Source organism: Bubalus kerabau, chromosome 5, assembly GCF_029407905.1.
Source record: "Bubalus kerabau isolate K-KA32 ecotype Philippines breed swamp buffalo chromosome 5, PCC_UOA_SB_1v2, whole genome shotgun sequence".
Taxonomy (NCBI): Eukaryota; Metazoa; Chordata; class Mammalia; order Artiodactyla; family Bovidae; genus Bubalus; species Bubalus kerabau.
In genome coordinates, this window is record NC_073628.1 from 110,534,986 (window position 1) to 110,562,201 (window position 27,216).

The 27,216-nt window shown below is 37.7% G+C and overlaps 1 protein-coding gene across 5 annotated transcripts in view; it reads left to right on the forward strand.

Moving 5' to 3' along the window:
* RABGAP1L (RAB GTPase activating protein 1 like) overlaps positions 1-27,216 on the forward strand; it is a 742,566-nt gene that overhangs the window by 176,041 nt on the left and 539,309 nt on the right. For all 5 annotated transcript variants that reach the window (XM_055582719.1, XM_055582720.1, XM_055582718.1 and 2 more), the window contains exon 11: positions 22-163. In XM_055582719.1, the coding sequence (XP_055438694.1) occupies positions 22-163 (142 nt within the window). The remainder of the gene's footprint in view (positions 1-21; positions 164-27,216) is intronic.

Genomic DNA, 27,216 nt, shown 5'->3' on the forward strand with positions numbered 1-27,216 from the left:
ACATTTTTATATCTTTCTCAGTCTGAGGGAAAAGGCCATACCAATGCTGGGGATGCAATATATGAGGTGGTGAGTCTACAGCGAGAGTCTGAGAAGGAGGATCCAGTCACTCCTACTAGTGGAGGGGGTCCATTGTCACCCCAGGAGGATGAAGCAGAAGAGGGTAAGAAATGAAACTTACTCAGTTTCTTCTCTTTACATAGCTGCTTTACTTGTATCCTCACAGATGTGTGTGTGTGTGCGTGCATGCATCTCTCTCTAAGTGGTAGGGGGAGGAGTGGTGTTTCTTCATAGTCTCTGCTACTTTTAGACTAGATTCTACTAGATGCAGAAGAGAATTTGGTCCCTTTAGTTCCTTGGTTGTGTACTCCTAAGTGCAACTTACACAATTATTTATATTTGATAGCTTAACTTTGCTGTCTTGCATGTTTGAAGTGTTTAATGAGAAGTTTCAAATTCTCCTAAGCATTTTTAGAATTTCAGTGGTTAATGTCATGTCCTACTCCTCATTTGACATAATTCAGTTTTGATTTGTTTATTGTTGTTGCCTTATCACTTACCATTCACTTTTTTGAAACACTAGCAGTTATCTGCTTTGTTTACTGCATGAATCCTGCTGAAAGTTGCTAACCAACCTCATGAGAGTCATACTTCATTTGGCTCTGTGCTGAGTACTTTTTATAGAAACTAGAGCTAAATGATGGATCTTTACTTTTAACCTTTATATTATCTGCTTATAGGATAGGGTTTATTAAAAGAAAGTTTCTTTATATCATCTTTGCCATCTGTTTATCCTTCTTGTCAAGACTCTATTCAAATCTGCTGCCCTTTCTAATATTGGGTTATTTGTCTTCTTGTTGATTTTTAAGCTTTCTTTAAATACACTGGTAAAGGTCCTTTACCTGGAGGAGGAAATGCCAACCTACTCCAGTATTTTTGACTGGAAAATCCCTATGGACAGAAGAGCCTGGCAGGCTGTATAGTCCATTGGGTCGCCAAGAGTTGGACACGACTGAAGCGATTTAACACATACAAGGTCCTTTATTGGATGTGTTTTACAGATATTTTCTTCCACTCTGTAGTTTGCCTTTTCACTTTCTGAACAATGTCTTTTGAGAAACGAAAGATTAATTTTTGTGGAGTTGAATTTGTCAATTTCTTTCTTCTTTTTTTTTTTTGCTGTGCCCTGTGTCTTGTGGGACCTTAGTTCTCTGACTAGGGATTGAACCTGGACTGCCCACAGTAGAAGTGCAGAGTCCTAACCACTGAACTGCCAGGGAATTCCCTGTCAGGTTTTTTTTTTATTTTTTTTTTCATTAATGATGTGTCTGTGAACCATTTAAATTTTTACATGTAGTTGGAAGTAGAGTTCTGTTTGTTTTTTCACTCAGAAAACATTTATTATCTCATGGTTTCTGTGAGTCATGAATTATGCTTGTCTGATCAGTTGTGGCTTCATGTTTATTATGGAGAGTCAGATATTATTTGGGGGATTTAGTTATTTGAAGGTGACATTGATGGGGCTGAAAGCTTGAGGAAGCTTCCAGGGGGCTGATTCATCATAGCTGCCAAAATGATGCTGGCAATTGGCCAAGATACTTCACTTTCTCTCCACATAGGCCTCCCACTAGTGCTGCTTGGGTGTCTGTGTGGTACAATGGTGAGCTCTCCCCGGACAGCAGTCCAGGGAACTAAGGTGGAGGTTGCAATGCCTTTTATATCTTAGCCTTGGAGTCACAGAATATCACTTCCATAGTATTCATCTGCTTTGTGGTATACAGTGTAGTTGCTATTTAATAGACTTACCATGCATTTTGTCTGACATATTATTACTCCATGCCATTCAAGTCTTGGGAGGGTATTTTTTGATCCAGTGAAAATTTAGGGCTCATGAGGTTTGAAAGTTGTGTAGATGTGCAGTGTAAGGGAAGAGCCATTTACTTATGGAAAATAACATAATTAGAAAACTGATATATTTAGAAGTAAATGGCAAACTAAATGATCCCAATTTTGACTTGTTATTAATCAGCAAAATGTTTGGAGACATTCACTGGCAGGATCTGAAAGTACTGTACGAAATATTCGAAGGCCATCATTTTCTAGTCTTAGCAAGAGAGCTGACTTGCGCTCCAAATTCATTTTTGATGCAGCCCTTTTGACAAAGTTCGTTCTGCGCAGGTGTGTCAAAGTGGCTGCCTCAGCATATAAGGAACGAGGGGCAGAAGAGATGTGAGAATATTCCGGTGGTAAAAGCAACGAGGCTTATAGCTGAATTGGATGTCATGGGCAGCAGAAAAAAGAGAAGGGAAGGGACAGAATCATAGATTAAATCTAGGTTTCTAGGTTAGTGACTGGATGATGTTGATGCCAGCAAACAAGATAGGAATACCTGGGAAGAGTGGGTGTGGGGTTGGGGTATGATACATTCAGTTTCAGATAGTGATGGATTTGAACTCACTGTGGAACATTGAAGTACAGCTATTTTTCAGTGATTAGAAATGGTATTATATTGTGAGAGAAGTTTTAAAAATTGGAGATAAAGGTTTGAGGGTCATCAGTGTGAAGCAATGATAACTGGCTGAAATTTCTTTGAGAGAAAATGTGGGAGGGGTGGGTTAACAGTAGAGTTTTGAGAGATCACTAACATTTCAGGGTCGATGCAGGAAGAGAAAGTCAACTAAAAGAGCTGCAGAAGAAATGATCAGAACAGTAGGAGGAGAACTAAAACAAGGTAGTAATGGACCAAGGAGTGGAGATTCAAAAGGAGAAAATGGTGTTGCAGTATTGACAAACGGAGCAAGGAGATTGAGTATAATAAGGAACAAGATTGTTCATTGGATTCGGTAAATCTGAGAGGCTACTGGGTACCTCTGCAGGTCATTTTAATAAAGTTGGAAAAGAAGCCTTCTTATACTGGACTGAGGAATGACTAGAGGTGAGAAAGGGATGTTTTAAATACTTTTCAGACTATTTTTTCAAGAAAGTCAATAGAGAAGAAGAGGAAAGAGCCTGGACTTTAAAACATTGAGTTGCATGTGGCCACAAAAGGGCATTTTTAGGGTGTAAGAGATTTGAGCTCATCTGTAGCAGGGAAGGGAAAGCTAAAAATAGTTACCCACCCAACACTTAAGGGTGCAGTTTCCTAGCAGGCTTCCTGTGTCTTTACAAATGCTGTTTACTCTGCTTAGAGACTTTTTCTACTTAAGGCCACCTGAGTAAGCTCTTCAACAAAGACATGTTAACAGTCAAAAGAAAATAGTGATTTTAGTATACAGGCAGTTTCCATACTTAGCAATGTTTAAAAATATTTTCTATGATATTTTTTAATTGGTTGCTCAGGCAAATTATGTTTAAAATGTATTCAATGCAGGAATGGCTTGAGTGAGAAGCTTGACAAATCTGCTTATGAAAAAGCAGTCATAAATATCAATAAAATGGTCAAAAAACGGGCAGTGAAGGACTTGAGAAGGTGATCAAATTGTATAAAAATATGGAGAAAGCATTTATTCAAGAAAAACCACTGAGCCTTGAGTGAGAACTGTGAATGGTGTTTTAGTACTTGAGGCATCTCCTGTTCTGCTCATTCCCACCACTGGCTTATTATCATGGTGGTTTTGCTAGGATGGGGCGAGCTGTGAAAACTGGTAGCTTTGCTTTCACCCCTGGAAGGGACTCACTCGATTTGGAGCAAATGTAGAAAAAGCACAAATCTCTGGAACATTATTGGAAACAATAGTGATTTTTTTTTTAATGGCGAAAGAATGTGAAGACCAGTGTTTTATGTAGAATGATGTAATTCTGGTTGGGAAAGAAGAAATCTCCTTCCAAAGGAGATTTAAGGAATGACTGGGCCTTGTTAGTTCTGTGTATCACTGGTGGTCTGGGAGGCTGTGTATACATGCAAGGCTGCACACACACTCAGGCAGATTAGGGAGGGTCCTAGCTATTCACAGATATATGCTGGACACGAGGCCTTGCACGTGTACAGCGGTTTTGCTTCTTTTCTGTTCTACGAAGAGAACGTGTTCCAGGTGGAGTAAATGGCCGAAGGCTCATCTTCCCTGTAGGCTTCCCCTGTGAGCAAGTGGCAGCTCCTGGGCTCTGAATCTCAGAATGCAGAATCTACCCTCTCTCTGGTACTATCATTTCTTGGACTGGATTATTGCAGTACCTCCTAACGGGTCTCCTGCATTCCACCCTTGTTCACTCCCCCTTTGTCTGTGGTTCTGCACTAGCCATAGTCACCGTTTTGAAATTTGTCAGATTACATTTCTTCTCTTCTAAAAATCCTCCATTGGCTTTTCATTTTGCTTGCCAAAGTTCTTTACCATGGTTTACAAGGTCGTATGTGATTTTACTTTCTGATTTTAACCTTTCTGACCTCATTTGCTGTCACTTTCAGCCCCACAAATTCCACCCTTGTCCTTTGCTCTCCTTCACAGTTCAGTTCAGTTCAGTTGCTCAGTTGTGTCCGAATCTTTGCAACCCTGTGAACTGTAGCACGCCAGGCCTCCCTGTCCATCACCAACTCCAGGAGGCTACACAAACTTATGTCCCTTGAGTCGGTGATGCCATCCAACCATCTCATCCTCTGTCGTCCCCTTCTCTTCCTGCCCTCAATCTTTCCCAGCATCAGGGTCTTTTCAAATGAATCAGCTCTTCACATCAGGTGGCCAAAGTATTGGAGTTTTTCAGCTTCAACATCAGTCCTTCCAGTGAACACCCAGAATCTCTTTTAGGATTGGCCAGTTTGATTTCCTTGCAGTCCAAGACTCTCAGGAGTCTTCTCAAACACCACAGTTCAAAGGCATCAATTCTTCAGTGCTCAGCTTTCGTTATAGTTCAATTCTCACATCCATACATGACTACTGGAAAAACCATAGCCTTGACTAGACGTACTTTTGTTGACAAAGTAATATCTCTGCTTTTGAATATGCTGTCTAGGTTGGTCATAACTTTCCTTCCAAGGAGTAAGCATCTTTTAATTTCACGGCTGCAAACACCATCTGCAGTGATTTTGGAGCCCCCCAAAATAAAGTCAGCCACTGTTTCCACTGTTTGCCCATCTATTTTCCATGAAGTGATGGGACTGGATACTGTGAACGTAGTTTTCTGGATGTTGAGCTTTAAGCCAACTTTTTCACTCTCCTCTTTCACTTTCATCAATAGGCTCTTTAGTAGTACTTCACTTTCTGTGTGCTTCACAGACACTGCTATAATCTGCCTCTGGGCTGTCGCACTTGCTGTTCCCCCTGGAAGGACACCTTGTTTCCTGGATTGCCAAATGGGTCTCTCCTTCCTCTTTAATAAGTACCACCTTCTCAGTGAGATTTTTGCCTTCTGAGTAAATAGCATGAATAATAATAAATGAAGGAATAAATAAAAGTAAATATATTTATCACAAAAATTACAGAATAAATTAATATGTTTTCTTTTACATTGCTTCAAGATGATTTCATACTGAGAAAGACTAGAAAAACAGAAGTGACATTTCTGAAATTGCACTTGAAAAATGAAAACATAAATAAAATTTTCAATTTCTTATTCTTATATATGGTTTGAATAAGAACAAGTCATCAGATTTCTATTTTTCCCTAAAAATTTTTACTTCTGTTCTTAACAAGTTTTCACTGTTTGAGATGTCAGCTTGTCTTTTGAAAATCTATTAGCCATCACCCATATTAAAAAAGCTACAGAAATCACAGAGTAGGAAGTAATAGTTTCTTTTATAGATTAGACATTTCATACATTTTTCAATACACTTTATTATTAGTTCTATAATTGACATTTCTGTCAACGCAGATATCAAAAGTTAGAGCTGGAGGTGGAATAGAAATGTTTTCCTGCTGGGGGGATTTGGAGTATTCTTTTATTTAATTATTTTCAGCAATTTGCCTGTCAAAGCAAAAGTGGAAGTTCAAGTCACTAAATTGTCTTACCTTAGCCTGTAATTTAACTAAAAAGGGATGCAGACTTTAAAGGACTAAGATTGCTCTTAATTTCCTGGGATAGATCTAAAGTAAAATGAATTAAAGTATCTTTGCATATTTTTCAAATGCTGTTCGAAAAATGAAGTGTGGTAAAGGGAATTAATTTGAATGCAAGGAATCTTTGCAGAAAGTTAGGTCCATCAATGCAACTGCCATAGGGATTATTTTTAAACAACCTTGTCACCTTTGTATACTCCTTCATGTTCTGAATTGCTCCTGCTTTTGAAACTTGAGGTACACTTGATTGTGCTTCATTTGGTTTTCAAGCTGACTTTCTGTTTGTTGACCTCAGACTTGTATTTAGTTACTTATAACATGGATGGTAAATTATAAGAAGACAATAGATGGCAAATACAGGGTGATTTCCTTTAAGACACATGCCCAAGTAATTGTAAAAGACCAGATTCACAGTAATATGAGGCAAGCTTCACACTTGCTTGTAAACTAAATTTTACTGTAATCTGCGTTTTTTATTTTGTATTTAGATTGGTTAAATGCTATCTAGACTAAAATTATGCCCTTTGATCTGAGTGACTGGTAGCTAATACCACTTATAATTCATTTTGTTTGCAGAGCAAAACAGTCTCAAACTCAACTAGAAGTTTATTTTCTTTTAATTTCTTAATTCATAGTCTGATTAAAGATTATAGGCAGCTTTTACTGTAGAAATCAGTTTGCAAATGAGATTTCTTTATATTTGAATGAAAATACAATGGAGAATATAGAAAAGAAATGAGTTTTTTTTTTTTTTTAAGAAATACAGTGATCAAAAAAAAAAAAGAAAGAAATACAGTGATCATACTAGGGTTTCCCTGATAGTTCAGTTGGTAAAGAATCCACTTGCAATGCAGGAGATCCTGGTTCAATTCCTGGATCGGGAAGGTCTGCTGGAGAAGGGATAGGCTACCCCCTCCAGTATTCTTGGGCTTCCCTTGTGATTCAGCTGGTAAAGAATCTGCCCGCATTGTCGGAGACCTGGGTTTGATCCCTGGGTTGGGAAGATCACCTGGAGAAGGGAAAGACTACCCACTCCAGTATTCTGGCCTGGAGCATTCCATGGACTGTATGCTGCTGCTGCTGCTAAGTCACTTCAGTTGTGTCCGACTCTGTGTGAGCCCATAGATGGCATCCCACCAGGCTCGCCCGTCCCTGGGATTCTCCAGGCAAGAACACTGGAGTGGGTTGCCATTTCCTTCTCCAATGCAGGAAAGTGAAAAGTCAAAGTGAAGTCGCTCAGTCGTTCCCGACTCTTAGCGACCCCATGGACTGCAGCCTACCAGGCTCCTCCATCCATGGGATTTTCCAGGCAAGAGTACTGGAGTGGGTTGCCACATAGTTCTGGACTATGCTGGAGAATTCCATGGACTGGTGTCACAAAGAGTCAGACATGACTGAGTGACTTTCACTTTCAGTGATCATATTGCACTTACTTATGGTAGGTGCTGATTAAAGAAGTGCTTCTCAGGTTTTAAGTGTGTGTGTGTATTACCTGGAGATCTTGTTCAAATGAAGTCTTACTTAAAAAAAAACTCTATCAGATGCCATTGCTCCTGGTCATACTGTACTCTGAGTAGCAAGAATTTAAATTGCCTACACATATTAATTTGTTTATTCCTCATATCAACCCCATAAGGTCAATACTGTTATTATATTCATTTTACAGATGAGAAAATATGAGAAAATAATACTGGCATGCTAGATACTATTTATTTTCCACTCAGGTACTTTTTATGTTTATAAAATTGATGTGTGCACTTCTGTGTATATGTGAGAGAGGAAAGAAAGGGCTTCATCATGTTGTTGTCTGATTCTTGAATCTGTTTAAACAAATGAAAGTTATCAAAAATGCATTTGATAAGGGATGGTATTTGAGAGAAAGTAGAGTATATTAGTTAGTTTTATATTGCTCCATAATAAGTTATTTCAAAAATATAGTGTCTTAAAGTAACACCCTTTTATTATCTCACATGGATCACAAGTGTGGCTCTGGATTAGCTGGGTCCTGTCTTCATGGTTTCCTGAGGCTGCAGTCAGAGTTTTGGCTGGGGCTTTGGTCTTATCTGAAACTTGGGGTTCTCTTCAGAGCTCGCAGAATTCATTTCATTGTTGTTATAGTACTCATAGGGGCTTGATTCAAGGCCAGCAGCAAAAGGCCCAGGCCCTCCATTTTTTTTTTTAATGATAGTTCTTGGTTTTGTTTTAATTTTTTTTTGGCCACATGGTGCATCTTGTAGGATCTTACTTCCCTGACCAGGGATTGAACCCATGCCCTCGGCAGTGAAAAACATGGAGTCCTAACCACTGGACAGGCACGGAGGTCCTCCAAAGTCTTTTTTAAGAGTTTACCTGATTAGGTTAGGCCCCTCTTGGGTAGCCTCCCCTTGATTAACTTAAAGCCAAAGTGGTTAGGGACTTCATATCTGCAGAATCCCTTCAGCTTTGCCATGTAACACAACGTTGTCACAGCTGTGACATCTGTCTTATTCATATGTCCCACTCACATTCAAGAGTAGGGATTATATAGGGTGTTTATACCAGGAGGCAGGAATGTTAGTGGTCATTTTAGAACTGGCTGTAACAGAGAGTTATGTACCAGAAATGAAGGAAACTATCCTTTTTCAAGCATCTGTTATATATTGATAACCACCACTTTTGCATACACATTACCTCACTTATTACCATAACCATGCAAGATAATTACCGTTACTCCTATTATTTTCAAGTTTGTATCTTGTTTCTCCTGTTAGACGAGGTCCTGTTAAAGGTATACATACATGCAGTATTAGGTAAACAAAAAATGATCCAGACAATTTCAAAACAGTACATGATGAATTTCCAAATGAATTATAAGAACATTGATTGCTGTAGGTCTCTAGTGTCTTTTATTGAGCAATTTCCATTACATGTGGCATCCTCACCATCTCTGCCTTTTGAAACCAGGGTTCAGCTATCAACTTAAATGTTTTTCTCATGATTGCTGTATTTGTCCCCAGTCAGAAGTGATCTCCTGTTCCCTGGCTGCAGAATTCCACTATATTACACATCTTTAGTGTCATTTATGGTATTCCATATTAAATTATAGTTCCATGTGTCTTCTCTCCCCCTTGTGACTGTAAATTCCAGTGAGAAGCTCAGATTCTTATTCATCTTAGTGGGTTGTCAGTTAGTTCCACACAGTGGGTCTCCCGTAAATACTAGTTTTAATTCATTTTCAAATGACCACACCTGGGAAAGTCTGAAAGAGTTAGTGGATTTGGAAGAGTAGAAAGGAAGAAGCGTAGCATTCTGATGTATGTGAAAGCGGAAAGTACAGACATGAGCAGAATCTTCAGTATGCCCAGGAGACAGTGAGTGTGAGGTCAGAGAGAGATTGAGAGCAGGCCTTCCTTGGAGAAAGTGAGTAGAAACATTGAACAGTATAGACTTTGTATAAAGCAGCAGAGAGTCTTAGAAGGATTTTGAGCTTGGTCATGGCCTGAGTGAAGGTTTGAGTTAGATAGATTAAGCTGTCAGTATATTATGGAAAATGAAGTTAAGAATAGTGAAGAATCTATGATATATATGTCTAATTCGAGGACATAAAGCCTGAACTAGGATGCTGGTCCTGTAAATAGAAAATGACCAATTTTAGAGAAATAATGGGCAGGGAAATGTGACTGCATCACACCTGTCTTTAATTGCCATATTCAAAGGCTCAGGGCTAGGTTAGTTCACCCTGGAAGAGAGCATATTTTTATGTTAATTAATTTCACCCATTAATTAATTTAAGAAATATTTGTGTTGTTGTTCAGTTGCCAAGTTGTGTCCAACTCTGCACCCCATGAACCGCAGCATGCTAGGCCTCTCTGTGCTCCACTGTCTCCTGGAGGATGCTCAGACTCATGTCCATTGAGTCAATGATGCCATCCAACCTTCTGATCCTCTGTTGCCTGCTTCTCCTCCTGCCTTCAGTCTTTCCCAACATCAGGGTCATTTTCAATGAGTCAGCTCTTTACATCAGGTAGCTGAAGTATTAGAGCTTCAGCTTCAGCATCAACCCTTTCAGTGAAGGTTCAGGATTGATTTCCTTTAGAATTGACTGGTTTGATGATCTTGCAGTCTGAGGGACTCTCAAGAGTTTTCTCCAGCATCACAGTTTGAAAGCATTAATTCTTTGGCGCTCAGACTTATTTATGGTCCAACTCTCACATCCTTACATGACTACTGGGAAAACCATAGCTTTGACTATACAGACGTTTGGTGGCAAAGTGATGTCTCTGCTTTTTAATACTCTGTCTAGTTTGTCATGGATTTTCTTCCAGGGAACAAGCGTCTTTTAATTTCACAGCTGCAGTCACCATTTGCTGATTTTGGAGCCCAAGAAAATAAAATCTGTCACTGTTTCCACTCTGTCCCCATCTATTTTCCATAAAGTGATGAGACTGGATGCCATGATCTTCGTTTTTTGAGTGTTGCATATTAAGCTGGCTTTTTCACTCTCATCAAAAGGCTCTTTAGTTTCTCTTTGCTTTCTGTCATCGAGTGGTATCATTAGATATTAAATATGCAGAAGTATTATCTGCATATCTGAGGTTGTTGATATTTCTCCCAGCAATCTTGATTCCAACTTGTGAGTCAGCCAGCCTGGCATTTCAAATGATGCACTCTGCATATAAGTTAAATAAGCAGGGTGACAATATTCAGCCTTGACATACTCCTTTTCCAATGTAGAACTAGTCTGCTGTTCCATGTCTGGTTCTAGCTGTTGCTTTTTGACCAGTGTTCAGGTTTTTCAGGAGACAAGTAAGGTGGTCTGACATTTCGTTCAGTTCTGTCACTCAGTCGTGTCCGACTATCTGTGACCGCATAGACTGCAGCACACCATGCTTCCCTGTCCATCACCAACTCCTGAAGCTTGCTCAAACTCATATCCATTGAGTTGGTGATGCCATCCAGCCATCTCATCCTCTGTTATCTCCTTCTCCTCCTGCCTTCAATATTTCCAAGCTACTGGAAAAACCATAGCTTTGACTAGATGGACCTTTGCTGGCAAGTGATGTCTCTGCTTTTGAATATACTGTCTAGGTTAGTCATAGTTTTTTTCCAAGGAGCAAGCATCTTTTAATTTCACGGCTGCAGTAGCCATCTGCAGTGATTTTGGAGACCAACAAAATAAAGTCTGTTACTGTTTCCGTTGTTTCGCCATCAATTTGCCATTTCCAGCAGTCATGTGTGGATGTGAGAGTTGGACTGTGAAGAAAGCTGAGCGCCGAAGAGTTGATGCTTTTGAACTGTGGTGTTGGAGAAGACTCTTGAGAGTCCCTTGGACTGCAAGGAGATCCAACCAGTCCATTCTAAAGGAGATCAGCCCTGGGTGTTCTTTGGAAGGACAGATGCTAAAGCTGAAACGCTAGTACTTTGTCCACCTCATGTGAAGAGCTGACTCATTGGAAAAGATTCTGATGCTGGGAGGGATTGGGGGCGGGAGGAAAAGGGGACGACAGAGGATGAGATGGCTGGATGGCATCACCGACTCGATGGATGTGAGTTTGAGTGAACTCCGGGAGATGGTGATGGACAGGGAGGCCTGGCGTGCTGTGATTCATGGGGTCGCAAAGAGTCGAACACGACTGAGCGACTGAACTGAACTGAACTGATGGGACCAGATGCCATGATCTTAGTGTTTTGAATGTTGAGTTTTAAGCCAGCTTTTTCACTTAAGCCAGCTCTCCTTTTTCACTTTCATCAAGAGGCTCCTTAGTTCCTCTTCACCTTATGATATAAGGGTGGTGTCATCTGTGTATCTGAGGTTATTGGTATTTCTCCCAGCAATCTTGATTCCAGCTTGTGCTTCATCCAGCTCAGCATTTAGCATGATGTATTCTGCATATGTTAGATAAGCAGGGTGACAATATACAGCCTTGATGTACTCCTTCCCCAGTTTGGAACCAGTCTGTTGTCCCATGTCCAGTTCTAACTGTTGCTTCTTGACCTGCATACACATTTCTCAGGAGGCAAGTCAGGTGGTCTGGTATTCCTATCTCTTTCAGAATTTTCCACAGTTTATTGTGATCCACACAGTCAAAGGCTTTGGCGTAATCAATAAATCAGAAGTAGATTTTTTTCTGTAACTCTCTTGCTTTTTCTGTGATCCAGTGAATGATGGCAGTTTGCTCTCTGGTTCATCTGCGTTTTCTAAATCCAGCTTGAAACTTAAAGTTCACAGTTCATGTACTGTTGAGCCTGGCTTGGAGAATTTTGAGCATTACTTTGCTCGCATGCATAGTGCAATTGTGTGGTAGTTTGAACATTTTTTGGCATTGCCTTTCTTTGGGATTGGAATGAAAACTGACCTTTTCCAATTCTGTGGACACTTCTGAGTTTTCCAAATTTGCTGGCCTATTGAATGCAGCACTTTTATAGCATCATCTTTTAGGATTTGAAATAGCTCAGCTGGAATACCATCACCTCCACTAGCATTGTTTGTAGTGACACTTCCTAAGGTCCACTTGACTTCACATTCCAGGATGTCTGGCTCTAGGTGAGTGATCACACCGTTGTGGTTATCATGAAAGTCTTTTTTGTATAGTTCTTCTGTTTATTCTGGCCACCTCTTCTTAATGTCTTCTGCTTCTGTTAGGTTCATTTCATTTCTGTCTGTTATTGTGCCCATCTTTGCATGAAATGTTCCCTTGGTATCTCTAATTTTCTTGAAGAGATCTCTAGTCTTTCCCATTCTATTATTTTTCTCTATTTCTTTGCATTGATCACTGAGGAAGGCTTTCTTATCTCCTTGCTATTCTTTGGAACCCTGAATTCAGATGCTTATATCTCTCCTTTTCTCCCTTGCCTTTTGCTCCTCTTCTCTTCTCAGCTGTTTGTAAGGCCTCCTCAGACCATTTCTTTTTCTTGGGGATGGTCTTTATCATGAACCTCTGCCCTTAGCTCTTCAGTCACCTCGTCTATCAGATCTAATCCCTTGAATTTATTTGTCACTTCCACTGTGTAATTGTAAGGGGTTTGATTTAGCTCATACCTGAATGGTCTAGTGGTTTTTTCCTACTTTCTTCAATTTAAGTCTGAATTTGGCAATAAGGAGTTGATCTGAGCCACAGTCAGCCCCCAGTCTTGTTTTTGCTGACTGTATGGAGCGTCTCCATGTTTGGCTGAAAAGAAAATAATCAATCTGATTTTGGTATTGACCATCTGTTAATGTCCATGTGTAGAGTCTTCTTTTGTGTTGTTGGAAGAGGGTGTTTGCTATGACCAGTGCATTCTCTTGGCAAAACTCTGTTAGCCTTTGCCCTGCTTCACTTTGTACTCTAAGTTCAAACTTGCCTGGTACTCTAGGTATCTCTTGGACTTCCTGCTTTTGCAATCTATTCCCCATGTTGAAAAACACATCTTTTGTATGAGTTTGTGTGTGTCTGTGTGTCTGTGTGTGTGTGTACACCTAGATATTTTAGCAATAAGCTTGGTTCTGAGAGTGACAAAAATTCCTTTAATGTTACTTATGTTTTAGGTGGGAATAAACATTTTGAATCATTGCAGGAATTAAGTAATAGTATGACACTTCACAGTGTGTATTGCATTTACCTAATCAAGAGTACAATACTCATATAAGCTTATTAGTATCGTTTGGATTTCTGACCTTTTCCTATACAAATAACTGGTGGTGTTTCAGAGAACAGTGCGATCTAACCATGGGATGACTGAGTGTGATTGGGTTCCATATCAACTGAACTCAAGCATTTAATTTCGTCCCCTGTGATTTGTATTTCATTTAGAAATCTAAATACAAACTTACAGTGTTTGTTTCATGAGTAAGATCTGTCAAGGTCTAATCTTATTTCACCTCAATCGTACAGTAATCTTTATATTTTAAAATACCTCCAAAGAGTGAAAATCTGTACCATTCAGTATAAGTAAACTGTATCGTCATGTGTCTAAGCTGCGTGTCTTTTTATGCAGTTTTGAACAGTAATTAACCTTTCAGTTAACAAAGAATATGTTTTAATTCACTTCCTGCAATGTTATTGTGCCTGGGAAGTTTATTATTCTATCTTTAACTTGTGGATTTTCACTGAAATCTGGTGTTTCAATTTGTTTTAAGTGATAAGATTCTTGGAACTGGCAGCTCAAAATCTGATTCTAACATGTTCAATGTGTATGGGAATGATTTCTATTATATTTGAATTGTAAAATAGTCTTTTATATTACTGTAAGTATACCCTTATTCTTTAATGAAATTAATGGCTTTGGAAAATGTAGTTTTGGGCATTTAAAAGATTCTTTCAGCTTTAAGATTTTGAAGCAAATAAGAATGAATAGTTATTCTGAAAGGGCGAACTGTAGCCTACTGGCAAATCTGGTCCACAACTTATTTTTTTCTTATATGGCTTCTGGGCAAAGAATAGTTCTTAGATTTTTAAAGGATTGTAATAACAACTTCCCCCAGTCCCCCATCCCACCACCCCCGCCCCCAAAAGTAAAAGGAAACAGTAACAACATGTGAGTTAAAAATACTGTTTGGCCCTTTACAGAAAAATTGGCCAATCCAAATAGTCAAAGCATATTTGTGAACAGTTTTAAGTATACTTTATGTAATTTCTGAAACTGTGGAATGTTTTGGTATTACTGTAATGTCTTTTGTGTACAAAAATGGGGCCACAGTATAGTTGATGTTCCTTTTTGTTATATTTTATTACATAATAAATGCCCTTTTTATTAGTGTTCCAAAATAAGCTGTTGTTATAAGACTTTTGCTATGTACAGTGTATTAAAGTTTAAGTGTATTTCTGGTAGAAAGTATCAAAAAAAATAAATTATTTTTTTTCTTTTTGCATTTTGAAATGACCTTACGGAGAGCAAAAGAAATTTCATGATTTAACTTCGTTCTTAATACAAAATATATTTGAGAGGAAATAGAAAATGCAAGGAAAAAAAGCAGTACTGCTAGAGTTAGTGTTTGCATCATATAGGTGTGATGGCAAGCACCCATCCTCGCGTTTAGTAACTTCAGTGTGCCTGCAGTTGGTTAATATTCAAGGTACAGTTGTACTTGTGGTTGTTTTGGCATGTCTGAAATACATATTTAATTCAAACTGTTATAAATGGGTAATCTAATAGAAAAGAATACATCTTAAGATCATAAAAATCTTTTTATATTGATCCAGGGAGGATTGTTCTTCAAGGTTAATACAGTGCAGAATCTCTGATAAGAAAATCAGACTCTTAGACATTTTATTCAAAAGTATATAAATCCATTGCATGAAACTTTTTTAACCTTATAGAAAATATAAATTGTGAATATAGTATATATGAGTTGTGGATTTTTATATGGTATGTTTTTGTTAATTTTTTTTCTTTTTGTGTTGTGTGCTTTTAGAAAAGTGTTAATTAGATAAATGTTTTATTTTAAAATACTGTGATTTAGTTATTAAACTTCTATAGGTTTGGTTTTTCTTGGTGTCCCTTTTTTATTCTTTTGGTGTTCTGTTTTTATGCTCCTGTCAAATTTGGTTCATTTAGTACTTTGTAGATACACTGTTTATATTATCTGAAACATTTTTAATGTAAAAATATGCAGTCAAGCATTAAGTGATCATGGTCACTTTTCTTTCGTTCCAACTTATTTGGACTGTAGTCCGCCAGGCTCCTCCGTCCATGGAATTCTCCAGGGAAGAATACTGAAGTAGGTAGCCATTTCCTTTTCCAGGGGATCTTCCCAATCCAGACATCAAACCTGGGTGTCCTGCATTGCAGGCAGATTCTTTACAATCTGAGGCATCAGAGAAGCCTCTAACTTATTTAAAATATTTATTTCACAAGTTAGAAAATTAATTTTGAATTAACTAGTATTCCCACAGAAACTTATCCTTAGTTCTTCCTTAATTAGTGCTATTTTCATGTCAGTCAGATGAGCATACAGCTGTCCTTTATCATTTTAAACTTCAGTGTGATAACTTCATTTTTCCCAACCCCCTGTAAATTCTGCTGAATGCCATCTAATGTGTTACTTCATTGTTGCTTTCATGTCTCAAACTTCTTGAAAGGTGAATGTTAAAATTAATTTATAATGCTTAGAGAGATTGTCCAAATGCTACTTTTGCAATTTCCCTATCAATACTTTCTATAAATATTATAGAATAGGATGAGAATGGACAGGAAAAAGTATTAGGAAATAAGAGGGAGATTGAGTTCTATAAAATCTGATTATGCAGATTGCTCGATATAGCACCAAGGCTAGTGCTGCATCATTTGGGTGAAAATTTGAGCACTTACTCATGTTTCTTATCATATTATTCAGAGTTCACGTTACATAGAAAGATGTTTTTCTTTGAAATCGCAGAAGTTTAACTGAAATGGGATTCCCCACCTTCATTAAGACTTCCTTTTCATACTTAATTCATAGAATAATTGAGAACTGAGGGAAAATCTCACGTATTTATGTGCACAGCAATCATATACTAAATAGAGTTTATACTGGTACTTTTTAAAAAATTGGAAGCCCTAATTTATTCCTATAAATGTCATTGTTGATAGTAGGGCTGACCTTTATAGAGTGGCTAAATGAACTTTGTACTTGAAGGGTCAGTGCTACTGGCTAAATTCAGCACAGTTTTGGTAGAAATCTGACTTTATCTTTCTAGTAACATTTTTGGTGTAATTATATTTTCCAAAGTGGTTCAGTCAAGCATGTGTTTGAAAAGGTGGTTTTGATCCAGCGTACTAAGGGAGATAAGAGTATTTATTCCTGGTGGCTTCAGCTTAATATGATACCAATAACATTTTAAATGGTAGTGTAATAAAGAGAGGAGATTGGTTAGAAACAGGCTAGAAATCTTAAAACAATTACTGTTGTTGACAAATGATGACGCAAATGTAATAGAAAAACCCCCAAGTGAATTTGAGATAAACTTATAATAGCATGTTCTATTTTCCCTTGCAAATACTATTGATATGTTTGTCATTTCAATTTAACCACGCACGTGAATCAACTAAAATGGGTTTTGGCTGAGATAATCATTTACTTAATCAAATCTTTAAGACATTTATATAAATTAACAGTGTGACTGAAAAATTTTCTGTGTAAAGCTAATCATTGATTTATGATTTGGGAAGATAATCATCTTTGTATTAAAAAACGAATACAAAAATACACGAAATTTTCTCTCTCTTTTTCATATTTAAAAATTTTAAATAAATGTAAAACAGACTTCTATTGCCCACCAATACTAATTCTCAAGAGAAATCATTTAAGGAGTTTATGTATTCGTTTCTAAAAGGAACATTGTGTATATCATGTTTGGCAACTCTATTTTCTTTTATTAAACAATCTCTTATGAACACTTCATTAAACCGTTTTTCACTATTTAAAGTTCCATAGTATTTTGTGGCATGGGTATAGCATAACTTACTTTTCCATTTCTCTTTTGAAGGTTCTAAAAGCAATTACCATTTTTATTTTTTGCTATTACAGCTGTTATAAGGAATAGTGTTCTTTGTATATACTCTGACGCACAATCTGGTTTTTGATAGGTAATGCTAAATTGTTTTCTAGAAAGACTGCAAATGTTTTCCCCTTCCAATAGTGTATCTGAGCACCCTTCACCTCTTCCCTTCACCAACAGGAGATATTATTGGTTTTAAAATATTTACCATTCTTACTGGCATCTCATTTTGTTTACATTTCCCTGATTATAAATGAATTGAGCATGTCTTATATGCTTGTTAGGCTAATACATTTGAATTTTGTTAGCACCTATGTGATTGTTAAATCTAATATAAACTGCTTTTCCTATCAAAGATTTAGTATTTCATAATAGCTGTAGTCAAATTCTCAAAATCTTGTTTGGTTTATGTGCCTGCATATTTGTCTAAAGGGAAATGGGAAAGAAAGTAAGCATTATTATTGTGGTAGTGTCAGGGGAGAGTCATGGAAAACTGTTGCTTCTTTCACACGCACTCCTTTTGCATTTTTATCTGTTAAGAGGTGTATATTGTTTTGGGATCCCGTCAAACTATGGATATACGGATCAAAACCACTCTATTTGAAGGGAAAGAATTTTTGCTTTCCCTTTGGATTCTGTCCCTCCCAGATGTTTATTGAGTGTCTATACTCTGTTGGGACTGTGGTCACTTTAGTTGACGTCATCTTTATATCTTAATACTTTTGACAAACTGAAGTGTCTCCTGATTACACTAGAGATCTTTCTCCAGAACGTTTAAATTTCTTCAGTCAGTTGAAGCACGATGAGGATGTCTTCATCTAACACAAATACATTTTGATATGGTCTGTTACCACCACAGCAGGTAAAGCAAGTGCTATCACCCCCTTCTCCTGCCCTCAATCTTTTTCTCCAGCATCAGGGTCTTTTACAATAGTTGTCTCTTCTCATCAGGTGAACAAAGTATTGAAGCTTCAGCATCAGTCCTTCAGTGAATAGCAGGGTTGATTTCCTTTAGGATTGACTGGTTTGATCTCCTTGCTCTCCAAGGGACTCTCAAGAGTCTTCTCCAGCACCACAGTTCGAAAGCATCAGTTATTTGGTGCTCAGGCTTCTTTATGATCCAACTCTCACATCCATACACAACTGCTGGAAAAACCATAACTTTGACTATACAGACTTTTGTTGGCAAAGTAGAATGCCCTTAACACTTGGTAGGTAGACTGGTCTTTGGAAACAGATTGAGTAACCAATTCACAAGGCAGTTAATTCTGTTTTCTAGTTACTAATAATAATGAGCGATCAATGCAAAGAAACAAAGGAAAACAATAGAATGGGAAAGACTAGAGATCTCTTCAAGAAAATTAGAGATACCAAGGGAACACTTCATGCAAAGATGGGCTCAGTAAAGGACAGAAATGGTATGGACCTAACAGAAGCAGAAGATATTAAGAAGAGGTGGCAAGAATACACAGAAGAACTGTACAAAAAAGATCTTCACAACCCAGATAATCACAATGGTGTGATCACTCACCTAGAGCCAGACATCCTGGAATGGGTAGTCAAGTGGGCCTTAGGAAGCTTCACTATGAACAAAGCTAGTGGAGGTGATGGAATTCCAGTTGAGCTATTTCAAATCCTGAAAGATGATGCTGTGAAAGTGCTGCACTGAGACCCTGAGATTAAGTGACAGTGGCTGGACCAGAATGTGATCTGATTACCTTATAATACTTTATAATTGCATTTGTAAACAGTTAACTCCTTTAAGTGAAACAAGACTGAGAGTTTATTAACTATTTGTAGAAAGCTTATGGAACTAATTCATATGCCATTTTCTTTAGCAGCAGTTAGTATCTGAAAAGAAAGGACTTAATTTTTCAGTTGGAGAAATTATGGCTTTTGTTACACCAGGGGGTGTTGTGTTTTAATGCTTTGAATATGGCATTGGGAGTTGAGTGACTCAGATCTCTTATAATGACAGGAGGAAAGCTGAGCTTTCTGAAAACTTAATGTTAAAAATTTCACCCTGCCTTGAATATTTGGGTTCGAGTAAATATTTGTAAAGTGTATGTCAGCAGAAGATCTACGTAATACAGTACTATGAGTATTTTCATTACATTGTAAATAGAGATAGGCAAATTACTCAATAAAAATTCTAAGTTACCCATTTGAATACATTAAAATTTTTTTAGTAATATTTAAATAATAAAACAGAAGTTTGGCTTTAGATAATTAAAGCTTTAATTTTTCTTTTCTCTTTTTACAAAAACCACAAACAAATTTTACATCAGAGAAATAAGGGTATTAGATTTTTTTATGTCTCTTCAGAATTGCCCAGCTATAACCTGCTTAGTCCTCCTAATCATCTCTCTTCTCATACCTTTATGACTCTCTAGTGTTAGTTTTCTCTTCCTTGCTTCTGTCATTCTCAATCTTTGCTCTGTCCTGCTTATCTTTCCTTTTCAGTTTCCATTCTTTCATCCTTCTTGCATTCTAAGTTGCTTCAGTTGTATCCGACTCTTTGGGACCCTATGGACCAGACTTCTCTGTCTATGGGATTCTCCAGGTAGGAATACTGGAGTGGGTTGCCATTTCCTTCTCCAGGGAATGTTCCCAGCTCAGGGACTGAACCCGCATCTCTTTTGTCTTCTGCACTGGCAGGTGGATTCTTGACCACTAGTGCCACCTGGGAAGCCCAGTGTGATTTTTTAGCAGTAAGTTTTCAGAAAGCTCCAGTTGGTAAAGAATTTGCCTGCAATGCAGTAGATCTGGTTTCGATCCATAGGTTGGGAAGATCCCCTGGAGAAGGGAAAGGCTACCCACTCCAGTATTCTGGCCTGGAGAATTCCATGTCCGACAAAGAGTCAGACATGGGTGTATGACTTGCAGTTTCACTTTTCAGAAAGCTCAGCTTTCTTCCAGGCATTATAAGAGATCTGGGTCACTCAACTCCCAATGCCCTATTGATCCTTCTCATATTCAGTTATATTTAGAGCTTGCTATAATCTAGGCATATATTAAGTGCTGTATCAAATGCTTAAGATCCATTCCTGTCTTCCTGGAGCTTACAGTCCAGAGATGGAAAGAGATGTGTAAAATAAATGCAAGATATTAAAGGTACAGACACTCAGATAAAGACAAGTTAGTTGAATTCTAAGAGAATTTGGATACTTCTTGAAGACTTTGTACCTATGATCATTTCCAAAGTAAGATTTCTGTTGAGTATTTATGTCATGTTATGGTTAAGGGATTAAAACTTCATAATTTAAGAAACCTTGAGCTTCATTCTTACTACTTTTTTTTTGAAAATAGTGTGCTGTTTTGCATAAGTAGAATAATATGCCTTAATCATAGAATGATGCAACAAATTTCCATTTCTTTCACTATGACTATCAACTGGATTTTAAGGGCAGAGATGCAGAGACTTTGTAGCTTGATTTTAATGAAGTGACTGACCTTCACGTGAGTCACATTTTATATGTTGGCCTTTACTACATTTTTTTTTAGGAAAAGAAATATAAATATAAATATACACATAAATATACTTATAAAAGAATTAACTTGTCAGTTCTTATGTGATGCTTTCAAATTCAATTAATATATGTAGATCAGTAATTCTCAATATATAGAAGTGCCTTGTTACTTTAGCAGTGTATGTTCTAAGTTGAGAATTCACTGTGTTGAAAAAAATTCATGAGAATGGGCTACATACATGAATGATACAGAGGTAGAAAGAATTGCGAATCATTGATCATGGAAAATCACCTGTTCTGAGATTCAGTGGCCCTCAGTCCAAGTGGCAATACATGGAAGACTCTGACTTCTGCAGTGCAGTTTCATTTTCCTTCTCATTCACCTAAAAAGTATACAGAGCAGCTGATCTTCTCTCATTCACAATGCAAACCACAGGTACATTTGGTACTTGCTGATGATGTCTGTTTTGAAGAGTCTGTACTATAGACTGAAAAATGTAGATAATTGATATTCAGGATGTTCCCTCGAAAGAAAACTAATAATTTATTTTTTAAAGTTTTTCAAGTGTGATTCCTGGTTCAGTTGCAATGGTTAGAAAGCCATCTATAACTCAGATTTGTTTTTGGTAATTTTTATCAAAGTTGTAAAAGTTTAATAAACTTTTAGTGGGCACCCACAGCTTTGCTCATTGCTGTGGACACAAAAATAAGATGTGACTATTACCACTGAGGAGCTTATAGTCTGGTTGAAGAAAAAGACCCATAAATAGATAATTTTAGTAAAATGCAGTAAATTCAGTACAGTCATCCCTGGGTGTCTGGGAGGGATTGGTTACAGGACTCCCTGTTGATACCAAAATCATTAGATGCTCAGGTGCCCTTACAGATGGTCCATGGTTGTTTGAATCTATGGATGCAGATCCTACGGATCAGGGGGGCCAGCTTTAGTAAGATGAGAACAGGGCATAATGTGAGCTGACTAAAAGGAACTTGGTTTGGCCTGAAAATTCAGGGAAGACATTTTGAAAATTATGCCTCTGAGTTCAGTCTTGATTAATGCTATTATTTAGCTGGAAATGTTTGGACACTACCATAAGGGAACCCTTCCAAGCAGAGGAAAACTTGAGGTATGGGAAACCACATTTTGTATGCAATAAAATATACATTCTTCATCTGTAAGGGTGGGAAATGAGATTAGAGAGAATACAGAGGTTGAATAATGGAGAGCCTTTTATGTCATGCCAATTTTGTATTTTCTGATTTAATCAAAGATTGGTATAAGAGATATTTTACAGTTGTGTTAAAAGTGTCTTTTTGGAAATGATTTATTTTATTCAGGGTATTTTTTGTATAAAAGATTTAGGCGATAAATTGGTTACACAGTTTAGGAAAATGTATGTCTATTAATCATGTAACCCTTAATTTTTTTTTTCCATATTTGTGCTGCCCCCTTCCTCACCCTTTATTTTGAGCAGGGTAAGGCTTAGTTTTTCATTTACCTATTGCTTTAGCTTAAGTGTTCTGATCTAAGGCATGTTTACTACCCTATTCCAACCACTGACTTTTCTGTTCCTGTTTCTGTTATAGCCCATATTTTGCTTTCCTCTCATGTGTCTGTGTCCAAGTACTTATTTTCTCCTAGAACATAAATTCCTCAAAGTTAGGAGGCATGTCTCTTTCATCTTCTTAAGTTCGGTCACGTAGTGAGTACTTAGTAAATATTTGAATGAATGAATAGGTAATCAATTTTTGCTTCATTTTACTTGCACTATTTTTAACTTCTGTCTAAAATTTTTTTTTTTGGTAGATGAATAGAGTAGATATGAATGGTATGGTATACAAATGTACTAGAGGTATGGGCTTCATGTATCTAATCTCTAAAATCATCAGTTTCTTAATGCATGAAGAGGGACACGGTATACTAATAGCTGCCATTTATTGAACGTTTAGAATATTCTAAGTATTTAAAGCTTTCTCTCTAATCGACCTTTCTTAGTGTTATTGTGTATGTTATTCTTTGTTTGAAAGGTACTTTGATCAAAACTTCTGCTGTCTGCATTTTCCTTATCATTTAGATCTCGGTTCAGGCTCAAGTATTACTCCTTCAGATAATCTTATAGCTGAAGTAGGCCCTTTCCTCTCTCTCTTAATTTTTCCTGGAAGGGATTTTGTTATATATTGAGGTAGTGTTATTCTTTCCATCATCATGCTCTAATGGCACTTCGTATGCACCACTATTAGTAATTTTTAAAATGCTTTCTTATAAATATGGTCTTTTAAATTAATTTCTGTCACCTTCTAGAGTGTGAGTTCCTAAGGGGCAGATGGTGTTTTATTATTTTTGGAGCTCCCAATGCCTACCATGTATCAAGTGTTAGGTAAATATTGTTTAATGAGTGGGAATTTCTTAGAAATATTCGATTCAGAGACAAAAAAAACGTATTCTTGTTTTTAAAATCTGTTAATGGAAGTTATAATTGGTGATATAGGGGTTGATAAATGTGCAGGAAAAGAGTTAACATAACAAACTTCAGACTTCTGTCCTTAGAAGAGCCTGTTTGCAAGGTTGGCCTTTGGCTGCTATTGGTAAACTTAGATTTTAGGAGGGTTGCCACATTCCCTAACTGAGAAGAGTGATTAACTGTGCCTGAATTGTTTGTACTACAGTATGGTTTATCCTGAACACCTGCTTTTCTTCTGGCTTCTGAAATTTTGGTACATGCTCAGCATAGGGTACTTATGACCAGCCTCAGAAAAAACTTCAGGCACAGAGTCTCTGATGGGCTTCCCTGGTAGATAGTGTTTAACACATGGTGTCACAGCTCATTACTGGAGGGATAGAGTGTGCTTCCCTGGTGGCTCAGATGGTAAAGAATCTGCCTGCGATGTGGGAAACCTGGGTTCAGTCCCTGGGTTGGGAAGATTCCCTGGAAGAGGGCATGGCAACCCACTCCAGTAGCCTTGCCTGGAGAATCCCCATGGACAAAGGAGCCTGGCGGGCTACAGTTCATGGGGTCGAAAAGAGTTGGACACGGCTGAATGACTAAGCACTGAGCACCTGGAAAGGATTCCACTGGGAGAGGACTCCTGAAAGTTTCTGCTTCCTTTCTGCTAGACTTCACCCAGTGTGCCTTTTCCCTTTGCTGATTTTTCTTTGTATCCTTTCACTGTCACTAGTAAATCATGTGTTACAAGTAACTATATGCTGATTTCTGTGAGTCCTCCTAGGGGATCATTGAACCTGGAGTTGATCTTGAAAACCTCTGAAATAATAGGATAGATAAATTTTTTGCTACTTCTAATTGGGAAGAAGATAGTAGATGATAAATAAATAAGAAAAATGTAAAGAACTAATGATGTTTGATTGGTTTGGGTAGCTGCTTTAGATTAGGTGGTCAGCAAAAATTCCTCTGAGGAGGTGACATTTAAATTGAGATCTGAATGACAAGAGAAAGTCAGCCATTGGAGGATGCGAAAGGGCATTTCAGGAGGGAGGAAGGTGGTACAGAGTCTCAGATGTGAAAGTATGCCTGATGATTTTGAAGAAGTGAAAGGGAGGACAGATGACCAAAGGGCAGGGGACAAGCAACTTAGGAGTACAACAGATGTGGATGGGTAGCCAGGGAGACATCATGTTACTTCCTGTAAGCCACAGTGAGGGCTTTCTCTTTTTGAAGACTTTGAAGGGTTGTAAGCTGGAGAGACAAAGATTTGGTTCATGATTTCAAAATGCCACAGCAGCTGGATACATGTAGAATGGAGTTTAGTAGAGCATGGATAGAATCAGGAAGATCATTTATGAGACCCTCATTGTAAGATCTGTCAAAATGTTAGAGGTTAGTTAGAGTTATATTTGGAAAGGGAGAAAAGTAGATAGATTTGAGATAACATATTGGAGGTGGTGTGCACAGGGTTGGGTAATTAAATGTAGGTGATCAGGGTAAAAGAACAACTTGTAGATTTTCAGTTTGAGCAACTGGATAGATAGTGATATCATTTATGAAAACACTGAAGAGGAACCAGTCCAACCAGTCCATCTTAAAGGAGATCAGTCCGGGGTGTTCATTGGAAGGACTGATGCTGAAGCTGAAACTCTAATACTTTGCTCACCTGATGCGAAGAACTGACTCATTTGAAAAGATCCTGATGCTGGGAAAGATTAAAGGCAGGAGGAGAAGGGGATGGCAGAGGATGAGATGGTTGGATGGCATCACTGACTCAATGGCCATGAGTTTGAGTAAACTCTGGGAGTTGGCGATGGACAGGGAGGCCTGGCAACTGTATTCCATGGGGTTGCAAAGAGTCGGATATGACTGAGTGACTGAACTGAACTGAGCTGAAGAGGGATAGGAAATCAGGCAAATAAAAGTATTTGTTTTCTTTGGAGAAATGTATACTTAGGTCTTCTGTCCATTTTTTTTTAGGTTGTTTGTTTTTTTGCTAATGAGCAGCATGGTCTGTTGGTAAATTCTGGAGACTAGTCTCTTGTTGGTTGCATCATTTGCAAATATTTTCTCCCATTCTGTCAGTTGTCTTTTCATTCTGTCTTTGGTTTCCTTTGATGTGCAAACCCTTTTGAGTTTAACTAGTTCCTATTTGTTTATTTTTGTTTTTATTTCCACTGCTCTAGGAGATGGCTCAGAAAAGATATTGCTGCAATTTATGATGTCAAAGAGCATTCTGCCTATGTTTTCCTCTAAGAGTTTATAGTATCTGGTCTTATGTTTATGTTTCATAACCATTTTGAGTTTATTTTTGTGCATGGTGTTAAAGAATGTTCTAATTTAATTTTTTAAATATATAGATGTCCAGTTTTCCCAGCACCATTTATTGAAGAGACTTTTTTTTTCTCCATTGTATAGTCTGCCTCCTTTGTCATGAATTAATTGAACATGGGTGTGTAGGTTTATTTCTGGGCTTTACATCCTGTCCCATTGATTTGTATTTCTGTTTTTGTGCCAGCACCATAATGTTTGGATGACTGTAGCTTTGTAGTATAGTCTGAAGTCAAAGAGCCTGATTCTTCTAGATCTTATTTTCTTTAAGATTGCTTTGATTGTCTGTGGTCTTTTGTGTCTCTATAGAAATGTTGCCAGCCAAATCGCCCAGTACTTTGATAGGGAGGAATACAGTGATGACTATAACACAGTTTCTGACAAAAGTGAGTAAGTTAGTCTAGAAAGGAAGGCAGACAAGTATTTAGGACATCACAGGAAGATGTGTGATCATGAGCCACACAGAATGTTAGCAGGCCCAACAGATGGAACTTAAATTCCAAAACCTTGAGTTTTTCTCAAAAGTCCATTATTTACTATTGTTTTCACAAATATTTTTTTTCCAACTTTTGAATTTTAAAATCCTTGTCTGTATGAGATCATCTATACTGGAGTGGGTTGCCGTGCCCTCCTCCAGGGGATCTTCCCAACCCAGGGATCGAACCCAGGTCTCCTGCATTGCAGGCGGATTCTTTATCATCTGAACCACCAGGAAAGCCCATATTAAAAGCTAACCCAAGTCTATTTTTTCAATTTCTGCTTTTCCCCCTATTGTGTTCTATACTTGGCAATCTCTTCATATACTTAATATGCTTTCTCTTAAAGAGAACCATTTCTTCCACATTTTGTCACCTCTCCTTATTTGGTTACACTTATCCATTTCTCTTTCTCCTTCCGTCCTTCTCTTCCTCTCCTCATACATACACACAGAGAGACATGTGTGTATATATGTACACACTCATGTATGTGTTCATAAGTGTGCACATATATATGTTATTTATATACACACACACACATATATACAGATAGATGGATGGTTATTCAGTCTTCATCATGTCTAGTTATCTAATTTTCTCAGTAACTGAACTGAATTTATATTTGGAATTATAGTCTCTCAATGGAATATATAAACCCAGCTGCAGACATGAACCTAATTTCACTGTTACTTCAACTGCCTGATTTCATATGGCTTCTTTGGCTAGTTTTGTGGGCATTTCCCCTTCCTTTCTTATTTATTTGTGAGTATTTTCTCTTTCAGTTACACTCTTGGTTGAAGAGGGTCGTCTGCTCAGAGGACTCTTGAGTATGTTGTATACCACATGGTAGATGTCAGTGAGTTCTCTTTCTACCACAAGTTAGATTTGACCTAGCCTGATGAATTCTTTCTTCTCTTGCTACCCTTTGTTTCTAATGATCTCTAACTCTTGCTTAATTTTTCCCTCTAATTGAATAGCTGCCTTAAAAAAGTCATTCTTTGAATGTGTTTTAAAACAATTTTTTATTAAATCGTATGTTCTTTTTAAAAAATCTGCCAGATGCTATTTTCCTC